This window comes from Lolium perenne, chromosome 3, assembly GCF_019359855.2.
Source record: "Lolium perenne isolate Kyuss_39 chromosome 3, Kyuss_2.0, whole genome shotgun sequence".
In the NCBI taxonomy this organism is placed as follows: domain Eukaryota; kingdom Viridiplantae; phylum Streptophyta; class Magnoliopsida; order Poales; family Poaceae; genus Lolium; species Lolium perenne.
This window is the reverse complement of record NC_067246.2, coordinates 117028679-117040185: the sequence shown is the minus strand read 5'-3', so window position 1 is coordinate 117040185 and position 11507 is coordinate 117028679. Positions and strand designations below refer to the sequence as shown.

Sequence of the window (11507 nt, the reverse complement as noted above, 5' to 3'; positions counted from 1 at the left end):
CAGCAATCAACAAAGCCATAGCCCGCAACTCAGCCTCAACACTCGAACGGGAAACTGCGACCTGTTTCTTCGTCTTCCAAGCAACAAGCGAACCACCAAGAAACACACAGTAAGCAGAAAGCGAACGACGATCCGTAGGATCACTCGCCCACGTCGCATCCGAATAGCACTGGAGCTGGAGAGAGCTGGAACGGGGAAAGAAAAGGCGACGAGTGATCGTGCCACGAAGATAACGAAGAACACGGAAGAGATGACTATAGTGAACAGTGGTAGGAGATGAGACAAACTGACTCAGAATATGAACAGGATAGGAAATATCAGGACGAGTGACAGCAAGATAAACAAGACTCCCAACAAGATGGCGATAACGGGTGGGATCAGGAAGAGGATCACCATCAGTAGGACGAAGCTTAACATTAAGCTCCATAGGAGTATCGACTGTGCGCTCATCCCCAAGAGCAGCACGAGTAAGAAGATCTTGAATGTACTTTTCCTGAGAGATAGAAAAGCCATCAGAAGTGGAGGAAACCTCAATGCCAAGAAAATAGCGAAGAGGACCAAGATCAGTCATAAGAAACTGATCACGAAGACGAGCCTTGACGAAGGCAATATACTCAGGATCATCACCAGTAATGATCATATCATCAACATAGAGAAGAAGAAGAGTACGTCCACGAGGAGAAGTGTGAACGAAAAGTGCTGGATCATGAAGACTAGGAGAGAAACCAGCAGCAGTCACCACAGAGGCGAAGCGCTCAAACCAGGCACGAGGGGCCTGTTTGAGACCATAGAGAGAACGTCGAAGACGACAAACCATCCCATCGGGAACAGAATACCCAGGAGGAGGTTGCATGTAAACCTCCTCACTCAACTCGCCATTAAGAAAAACATTCTGAACATCAAGCTGGGAGACAGACCAGCGACGAACAGAAGCAACAGCAAGAAGGGTACGCACAGTAGTCATATGAGCCACAGGGGCAAAAGTCTCATCATAGTCACGGCCGTGCTCCTGCTGAAAGCCACGAGCCACAGGACACGCTTTATAGCGCTCAAGAGATCCATCAGAGCGAGTCTTAATTTTATAGACCCACTTACACGTGATAGGACGAACACCAGAAGGTGGAGAAACAAGATCCCAAGTGCCAGTGCGCTCAAGCGCAGCGATCTCCTCAACCATGGCAAGCTGCCATTCAGGATGATGCTCGGCATCCCGATAAGAAGTCGGCTCGGAAACGACAGAGAGACCATACTGACTAGGAGAGTAACGAGCTGGAGCACGATGCTGACGGACAGGCCGTGAAGGGAGAAGGTCATCAGCAGAGGAAAACTCATCAGAAGAAGCGGAAGAAGGAACAGCATCAGAAGGATCCGAAGCCGGAGAACGAGGAGTACTAGGTGGACTAGACGGAGGAGAGGATGGTGCCGAAGGGGGCGCATCAGGACTAGGAGGGGGAGGAGACGGGATAGCAGGGGGTGCATCCGGAAAAAAAAAGAGATATCATCCACCGGATAAGTACCCGAGGTGGGACGAGGATAGAAGGGACGCGTCTCATCAAACGTGACATCACGAGAGATGCGCATCCGACGACCAACGGGGTCCCAACAGCGATAGCCCTTATGCTCATCACTGTATCCGAGAAAAACACACTCAACAGACTGAGCGGTCAGCTTGGTGCGATCGCGATAAGGGAGAAGAACATAGCAAACGCAACCAAATAATCTGGAGAGCAACCAGAAAGACGCTCGAGAGGAATGCCACCTTGAAGGGCAGCAGAAGGCTGAATGTTAATGAGGTAAGTCACCGTAGCGACAGCCTCAGCCCAGAAATGCGGCGGAAGAGAGGAAGCAATCATCATAGCACGGGTAGTCTCAAGAATATGACGATGCTTACGCTCGGTGACACCATTTTGAGCATGGGCGCCGGGACATGAAAACTGGGCAAGGGTACCCTGCTCAGCAAGATCAGCACGCAGGTGCTGGGAGATATACTCTCCTGCAGAGTCAGCACGAAACACACGAATAGGTGTGGAATATTGAGTACGAACCATGGCTGCAAAACGCTGATAAATAGAAAGCACCTCACTGCGAGAGTGCATAAGAAACAACCAGGTGTATCGCGAAAAATCATCAATAAACAAAATATAGTATCGACGACCCCCTTTCGAAGGAAAGGGAGCCGGACCCCAAATATCCGAATGAACTAAATCAAAAGGTCGCTGAGATACAGACGCACTAGTAGGATAGGGAAGCTGAATCTGTTTGCCTAGCCTACAACCCTGACACGAATGCAAAGACACGTCTCCTGAGACAGACCCCAGAAGACCACGACGAACTAATGACGATAAACGGGAGCCTCAGAGGTGACCCAGCCGATGATGCCACTGCTGAAAAGATCCAGTGACACAAGCAGCAACCGCAGGAGAACTGGCAGATGAAGTGGCAGCAGAAGGAACGCGAAGCCAGTCTAACTCCCAGAGCCCCGGGGACTCAAGGCTGCGAGGGCCAGCTCCAACCAGGGCCTGTGTACGGCGGTCCTGAACAGTACAAGAATCAGCGTCAAGAATGACGCGACAACCAGAATCAGTAAGCTGACTAGCGGAAAACAGGTTCATCTTAAGACTAGGAACATGAGAAACATCAGGAACAGAGAAAGAGGTAGTAGAAAGGGTGCCTCGACTGGAAAAAGGGAGAGATGTACCATCAGCCGTGATAACCCGAACATGCGAAACAAGAGAGCGAAGAGCAGAAAGAATAGAAGACGCAGAGGTCATATGAAAAGAAGCTCCAGAATCCAGATACCACGGGGATGACGTACCTGACTGTGTGGAAGGTGGTGGTCGCGCGGTGCCAGAAGAGCCAGGCACAGAACTAGCAGTACCCATCGAGGAAGAGCCTGTACCAACGAGCAGACCACGAAGACCACGGATAATGTCCTGATCAGATAGCGCAATAGCAGAAGATCCTGAAGAACAAGCCTGACGACGAGTAAGATGCGGCGGGCGTAAGCTGGGATCCCTCTGCCAGCAAGTAGAGATAGTGTGGCCAGGCCTGCCACAGTAGGTGCAAGGAGGTGATGTCGAGCCACGAGGCTGCTGGGGCTGACGCTGACCCTGGAACGGAGGAGTAGGGAGTATCGGCTGTGCCGGAGGCCGCAACGAAGCCGGCGGCATAGGAGGTCCACGAGCAGACGGCACAGGAGGACCACGAGAAGCAAGAACAGAGGGAACCTCAAGAAGACCAGCACCACGAAGACGATTCTCCTCAGCACGAAGCTCAGTAAGGACCTCAGAGAGCGGAACACGACCACGGGCAAGCAGCTGGACCCGGCGCGGCTCAAACTCCTTACGGAGCCGCGACAAGAACTCAAAAACGCGCTGAAACTCCAGATCCGCGCGCACAGTCAGACAGCAGGGACATGTGGCACACACAGCTGTACGGAGAGAATCAAGCTGGCGCCAAATAGCAGCACTCTGCGTATAGAACTCATCAATAGTAGAATCACCCTGCTGAAGGGCATGCTCCTGGCGGACCACAGACAGGTAAAGAGCATCCCCAGACGGCTGATAGCGCTGACGAAGAAAAGCCCACTGAGCAGCAGCGGTGGGAAGACCCATAAACTCAGCAGCATACTGAGGCAAAACACTGGAGGTGAGAACAGTAGCAGCACGAGCATCCTCATCAATCCACTAAGTGTACTCAGTCAGATCCAGCCGGTAAGTCGCAACGGCAGTAGAGTGGTCCTGGACCTTCCGGTCATAATCAGCCAGAGCAGTGTCATCAGCACTCTTGGCTGCATCCTTATCCGCCTGAGTAGCATCAGGGGCAAGGGCAACAGGTGGCGGTGCAACAGGCACCGCAGGAGCAACAGGGCGCGACGGACAGGAGACCTCGCCAGAAAGCACACCCCAAAGACGAAGACCGCGCATGTGGACGCGCATAAAGGCAGCGAAATCAGGGTAATTCACGCCATCGAAAATCACCGAGCAGCCAGGGATCGCAACATAGCCCGAGGAAGACATAGTTCTTTTTTTTTTGCTTTTTTTTTGACTTTTTTTTTGATTTTTTTTTCTGATTTTTTTTTTGATTTTTTTTTACCTCAGCCGGAATTCAACTGCACGGCCACGCAAGGAGATCGATCTCGGGTCGATCGGAGAGCAGGAGGATGCGGCAGCCAGGGAGAAGGGAAATCGGGCGACAGCTCGAGAGAGGGAAATCGGAGCAAGGACTGACGCGGCAGCCAGGGAGAAGGGAAATCGGGCGGCAGCTCGAGAGCAGGGAAATCGGAGCAGGGACGGCGGGCTCGGCAGCGCACGTGGGTGAAATCGAAGCAGGGACGGCGGGCTCGGCAGCGCACGCGGGCGGTCGATGCAGGGCGTCGGAGCGATCGATCGAGCAGGGCGGCCGGGGCCGGGGCCTGGATCGGATCGAGCGGAGCCAAGATCTTCCGAGCGGGGGCGAGCAGGAGGCGTCGGGCCAAGATAGCGTCGGGCCAAGATCTTCCGAGCGGGGGCGAGCAAGGGTGAGCAGGCGTCGGGCCAAGAGCAGGAGATCCGGCGCAGGCCGGCACAGGAAAGCAGCGGAGAGACGAAATGCGACGGACAAGCAACGTCGGGAAAATTTAGAGAACCAATTTCGGCTCTGATACCATGTTAGGGAATATGCTTGTTGTATTACCAGGGGCCAAAGGCCACAATATATAGTACATGTACATGTGCACATATGCAGAAAGCCCCCTAACATATGGGGAAACTACAATAGATATATACATCTAACACATTGCATACGCTCACATTTTGCCTTGCTCAATTTCGTCTCCATCAGGCAAACAAGGTCTGGACGGTGGTACTCCATCAGACTGCGGAGCTCTGGAATCGCCCCTGACTTGCCACAACCCCGGCAATTCAACCTTAGAATCTTCATTGATACAAGTGACAGCCACGTGGATTTGTAAAGGAATGTAGAATTGGTTGGAAGAAGTACACTACTTTTTCTTTATGAGTAAGTCCGTTCTATCACGCTAAATGTGTTGAACAGGAGCGCACGCTTTGATTGCGTTTCGGTTATAATACATGCAAGAACATGGAGAAGCAGCGGTCTATTAGAATTTTTATAATAAAAAAATTATGTTAATTTTGCAACGATGTTCCAAGACATTAAGGATGCACACAATTAAAAATAAAATAAAAGAGGAGAAAAAATTTGCGCAGTGATCAAACACTCGCAACAACAACACTCTAACCACTAGCAAAGATAACATTCGAACAACAAAACAAATTCTCCAAAAACAGGGCTTACATAAAAAAAACAATATGCAAACATTATTGTCATCCGATCGAAGATCATAGCTTTTCACCGTTGAAAAAGTTCGAGTTCATAAAACAATGGCTTAACAATCTGTTAGATGCCATAGATCGGGCGGTATTGGATCATAAGCATCGCTGTACAGATCTTTTCCAAGTCCAAAACAGTAAATTAGCTCCTTATACAACACCAACTTGCAGCTTGCCAACAAAAATATTTTGAAAATTTTCGGCAGAATCCATTCCGAATTTCGGAAATCAGCACCTAGCTAGAGTCGGAAAAATTCGGCAGACAAACTAAGAACCAAGCTATATACTGCGCGTCAATCAATCAGCATACTGTATACTACGCAAGCTTGGCCTGCTCAAGCATCTTGGCCACCTGCGCCATGGTCGGCCTATCGCGGGGATCGGACTCCAGGCACTTCTCCGCCACGGCGAACACGAACTTGACCTCCTCCGCCGGGAAAGAAGGCAACGCGCTGTCGACGGCGTGCTCCTCCCTCTTCTCCTCCATCGTCTCCTTGACCTGAAAACATGAACCCTGCGTGTCTAATTAATCCATCCTACGTCCTTGTTTCACTGCTATAACTAGCATTTAGCACATGGTACTGTTAGGTAGCACTGCACTAGTGTACTCGTCGATCTTGACATGCTAGTTAGTACCTTGGGGGACCTCGTGGTGATGGACACAGCCCATCGGTTTTCTGATGGGCACAGCTACACAGTGCTAACTAGATTAATTGATAGCTAGGTTGCTTAGTTATTCCAGCAACATTTATTAATGGTCACTGCTTCGATTCGATTGATTTAGGACGCAAAGTTTACTTTCAGGGCATCTTATCATGCATAACCAATCAGTCTTATTTGGGTTTTGATTGAGTTTGCTGTATCGTCAGCAGCAGATAGTGGTTTGTAAGGTAAACGAGAGCAGATAGAGAGTGAGCAACAGATAGTGGTCATTCCAAAATCAGGAGCCATGAGAAGTTGGATGCTTACCCAGGTGACCAGCCGTGTGCCGTTCTCTATGAAGGATTCGTCCGTCGGCCTTTTCCCGGTGAGAAGCTCAAGCAAGACGACGCCGTAGCTGTAGACGTCGCCCTTGGTTGTCGCCCTCCCGGTCTCAAAGTACTCTGCACCACACAACACAAATCAGGGCATCAGCAGAACACACGACGAAATCAGACTTGACACAGGACAAGAGAGGGCGTCGCCGCGATGTGGACCTGGCGCGAGGTAGCCGAAGGTGCCGGCGACGACGGTGGTGACGTGGCTCTCGTTGGGCTTCATGAGGGTGGCGAGGCCGAAGTCAGACACCCTGGCCTCCATGTTGTGGTCGAGGAGGATGTTGCTAGACTTGATGTCGCGGTGGATGACGTGCGGGATGCAGTCGTGGTGCAGGTACGCCAGGCCCCTCGCCACGCCCAGCGCGATCTTGTACCTCGCCGGCCAGTCCAGGAGCGCCGCCTGCTTCTCCTCCTTCTTGCCGTGGAGGATGCCGTCGAGGCTGCCGTTGGGCATGAGCTCGTAGATGAGCAGGTTGAAGTGCGGCGCCGCGTAGTAGCCGCAGAGCGGGACGATGTTTCGGTGCTTGATGTCGCCCATGGTGTCCAGCTCCCGCTCGAAGCCGCGGTCCATCTCCGCGCTGCCCCGGCTCAGCTTCTTGATCGCGAACGCCGACTTCTCGTCCAGCCGGAGCAGGTAGACTGTCCCGTACCCGCCGGACCCGATCACGTCCTTGCTTGACAGCCCCATGATCATCCGCATGAACGACTTCGGGCTCAGCGACTGCATCGCCGCCGACCGGAAGATCACCAGCTTCCCACCTGCATACACCGACGGTCCGTAATCAGATAAGAGATGAATGAACTCGTTGCAGGAAAATTCCATGCCTGAGATCTCTACGACTAGTTACCTGTGAGGCTGGTCTCGATGATCCTCTTCTTGCGAGCCCACTTCTTGTAGCACAGGAAGGAGATGAGCATCTTGGATATGATGAACAGGACAGAGCAAAGAGTAATGTAGAGCGCAATCATGCTATTATGCATCTTCAAATCAATCCTGAACAAGAAACAGAATTATCCATCAAGATCACCGGTTGAGCATCAGGTCAGAATCACCCGGAAGAAAAGAGGAATCCCCATCTTACCCAGAAGAAGGCAACAGAACAGCTGAAGGCAATATGCAACCGCAAGACGATTTCTCGATTCAGGGAGCAACAGGGGAGGAATGCTAAATATGTTTTTGAACCGGCGAGTGGGAGAGATGAAGATGTGGTGAACTTGTTGTCGATTGTACTCATGTGACTATGTGAGCACAGTGGAAGGAGCACAGGTGTCTCGCTGAGTAAGCAGCTGGGCAGGGGGATCTGGAGGAAAAGGTACATTGCCCAATCAATGGAGCTGGTTGGATCATGTGAATGGCACACCCACTTTTGATTAATGGTGTGCCGAATGCCAATCCCCAATTAATTCTGCCACTGTGTTGCTCCTTTATCCCATTCTCTGGTAGTACTGACAATTCCTTTTCCATTTCCTATTTTCCATGATAAGCAGAGATTAACACGGTAACCATCGTTTAGCTAAAAATATCTCTTAGCAGTGGTATGGAATGCTTACTCTGCTGTCTACTAGCTAGCTAGTAGCACATGGCAGCTCAACTTACACGAGAGATGTATAATCTCTGAGTCAAACTTGAGTGAGCAATTCAGCATGGCATGTACCAATGTCGGCAGCTGGTCCTCATCGTTCAGTCACAAGGGCGGTGGGATCACGTATCGGAAAAGCTAATAAGGTTTGGCAGCGTCGGCGAGCTAGGTAGGGCTGGCTCAACTCAGTCGCTGGCTTCTTCCTGAGCCGCGTGTGTGGACGAACTGGAGCTGCACGGACGCTGCGCCGGCCGCCTCCAACTTTGTTTCGAATCACGTGATGAAACTGGACGTGCGTAAGTAGTAGTAGAGCTGGAAAATATCGAACGGTGAGACCACACGTCTCGTGCACAGCCAGGCAAATTCTGAGCGAGAAGACCAGTCATTGTACTCGATGGATTTGCACGGACAAGCTGGGGAAATTTTGCTTTCAGATATGTGCGCCTTTCCAGAGAGAAAATTTCGTCAATACTTGGCATTATGTTCAGATGATTCAGATTTTTTATTAAGGGAAGACAAATATCTTGAGTAATATCATTGTTTATCTAGAAGTAATCCTAAATGCGTGATGAAGTAATTTCAAGCACGTGAAAGTGCGAAACATGGTTTTGAAGTTGAGGGCATCGACTAAGATTTTATTTAAAATAATTTTGTTTTTTGCTTTTTTTCCAGAAATAATACTCGGTTTAGGGATATTCCAGGAATAATACACTGTTGGGGTCGATAACCCCGAAACTTAAATATCGGGGTGGAGGAACCCGAGATTCGTGGGAATCTAGCATGGCCCCGGTCTGCTGCACGATGTCGGCGTCGTGTTTCCCGAGTGGGACAAGTTAGGGACAGCGAATCCAAGTGGCATGTCTGCTTGGCGCCAGGCGTGTCCGTGTGAGGAATCACGAGGCGCGTGTGTCGGGGTTCTCGACCCCGAGTAGTGCGGGCCGGATACAAAAGGTTCGGCCCCGTTGGTTGCCGACGCGCCCTCGCCTCCTCTCTTCGTCCTCCTCGCTTTCTCTCAGCTCTGCTCATCCCAGCTCTCTCCTTTTTTCTCTTAGCTCCACCTCTATTTTCTATCATTTAACAATGATTTGTCCAGTGTTTTCCTGTTATTTCTTCACCAAATGTTGTAGAATCACCTGATCTATGGATGGGTTAGTTTTGGTGGCGTTTTGGTGGAGGTTGTGTTGGAGGTGGTGGTGGTGCTGCTGTTGTTTGAGGTGGTGATGGTGGTGCTGATGTGGGCATTACACTTCGGGTACCCATTATTGGTATACCCTGTGCGGATTATGGAGGTGGACCAACAGTAGGATTCGACAAGCTGGACTCGCATGTAATATCAACTTGGACGACAAGAAAGAAGACTCCAATTCATAAAAGACTAGGGCTCTTGTAAACCCTAGCTTGGTTGCATATGTAAAGCCAGGCAGGGACACCCTTAGGGGGCACGAAAAAAACATACACGCGATACGTCTAGACATCGCAACCCGCATAGTAGAAATAGACTAGATACAATTCCGCCTATGGTAGCCCCCTTTATACATATTATCATATACTGAATTGCTAGCAGGACTTAGCGATCCTCCTCCGCGGGGACGTGAACCTGGGTACGTCGTGTGCCATCTCGCTCCCAAAATCTCCATCGTTTGCTTCCGCTAACCGTAAGCTCCTCATGGTGGGCATTGCCGCGGAGCCACCTCGACATCTGTTGCTGGTGGTGGTGGTACTGCATGGTGGAGGAGCTGGGCTGCTAACGGAGTTGTTTCGTACGCTTCAAGGGTAAACCATAATCCCTGATATTAGATGGTATAATCATGCATGTTGCGCTCGTTAGCTTGCCGGATTAATTACTGATATAGGTACCGGTAGAAAAAAATTATATTGTTGATCGTCGTTGTTATTTTTATTTATTTACGAGGGCAGGTGCTCGTTTTATTTACGAGTCTGTATTTTGTATAGGTGATCAGATGTGACTGATAGAGTAATTTTTTTTACTTCGGTAATGGCATAGTCCCGATGGGAGCTGATATGAGCGAGTTTCAGTACGAGGAGCTGCATTTGTCAAACCCAAAAACATGGCGTGATTGTTAGTTGAAGGAGTGGTTCACCGTGAATTCCGAGCTTAATCCCGAAGCATACACTGTGGGTGTGCATGCTTTGTGGACCTCTTAGTGGGTGCACTGGTTAGAAGCGTGCGAGCGTAGGGTAACTCACACCATGGCCTTAATTCTTCCCGTGTCAAAGGAGGTCAATTCCCACTAAGGCGAGGGTGAGTTCCATCCAGGCCACAACAGTCAAACTTGTAATGCTGAGGCAGCATTTTCCAATCCGGGCAGAGTAGTCATGCAACCGGTGGTCAAGATGGTAGTGGCGAGGTTGATATCAACGAAGAAGAAGAGAAGATGCAGAACATGATGGACGAGAAAGACGAGGATGGAGTGGAGGATGAGCTTGATTCTGATCAATCCGGTGGATCCGATAATTCAGATGACAACAAGGAGGATGATCCGATCCCCTCTACTTGGAGTACAACATGAACACCAGTTGAATTGGTGCTAGATGTGCTTACAAGAGATATCTGCAGGAAGCAATCACTCAGTGGGCAATGAACATGCAAAGGGTATTCATAACCATCGTTTCAAGTTAGAAGTTCTGGAAAGTGGTCTGCAGTGAAGCCAGATGTTCATGAAGGGCAATTGTGCACCATGTGTAAAATTCCTCGTGACTAACGGTTTTTATATCTAATCATAGGTGAGGCACCTATGTTGTCTATGTCCGGATCACGATCCTTTTGGTGGAGTGCTCATGATCATGTCGAAACACAGGAGAACTACAACATCCATCAAGAGTAGATGTCCACTCAACATCAGACTCCGCCTCCAGATCCCACAGAACCCACGCAGGACAGTCAACACGACCAGGGCTACATGCTTCCTCCCCGACACCGGCGTCCACTTTTCTGTATGTACTCGCCATCACTTTTTCATCATGGACCTCCACCGAGGAGTCGAGGGAGGGCCCGTGGTCAGAGAGATGACACTGAGTGAGTCATCTGTACGGATGAGACATATTACTACTCCTATTAGCTTCATATAGTGTATTTATACTATTTGTATGGACCATGTATGACTACTATTCCTGCGACTCATTACTATCTACGAAAAGACATATTAGTACTATTTGTGTTCAACAAACATTTCAAATTCAACTACAAGCGATAATTAAGACACAACTTACTGGAATATACATCTCTGCTGACAAATTAAAGCTACCAATGCTACAACATAGTTCAAGATTCATGACTAATGATAACTAAAACACTAACAACGCTACACATCCTTTCCCTTGCCGTTCAACGATGCAGCTTTCTTGGAATTGGTGATAGGCTCAAAGTCGTCGTCCGAGTCGACGACCGGCGGTGCAACACTCTTGCCCTTCGAGGAGTTATCACTCTTGCCCTTCGACGATACATCTTTCTTGGCCTTGGTGCTAGGCTCGAAGTCATCGTCCGAGTTGATGAATGGCGGTGCAACACTCTTGCCCTTTGAGAAGTTGGCACTCTTGCC

General features: G+C 49.9%; 1 protein-coding gene across 1 annotated transcript; it reads right to left on the bottom strand.

The window, feature by feature from the left end:
• Positions 1-5346: 5346 nt before the first annotated feature.
• Positions 5347-7710, bottom strand: LOC127342207 (receptor-like serine/threonine-protein kinase At1g78530). The gene is made up of 5 exons (XM_051368155.2): positions 7450-7710; positions 7216-7361; positions 6527-7126; positions 6300-6433; positions 5347-5829 (listed from the first exon to the last, which is right to left on the bottom strand). Exons 2-5 carry the CDS (start codon positions 7346-7348, stop codon positions 5647-5649), a joined length of 1050 nt encoding a protein of 349 aa, XP_051224115.1. The 5' UTR covers positions 7349-7361; positions 7450-7710; the 3' UTR covers positions 5347-5646.
• Between the last annotated feature and the right edge of the window lie 3797 nt (positions 7711-11507).

Excerpts from the sequence above, each read along its gene's own strand:
- LOC127342207 (XM_051368155.2), bottom strand. The coding sequence starts at position 7,348 with ATGCATAATAGCATGATTGCGCTCTACATTACTCTTTGCTCTGTCCTG. Across the intron at positions 6,434-6,526 it reads CTTCGGCTACCTCGCGCCAG|AGTACTTTGAGACCGGGAGG; the intron begins GTCCACATCGCG and ends TGTGTGGTGCAG. Across the intron at positions 5,830-6,299 it reads GCACACGGCTGGTCACCTGG|GTCAAGGAGACGATGGAGGA; the intron begins GTAAGCATCCAA and ends TCATGTTTTCAG.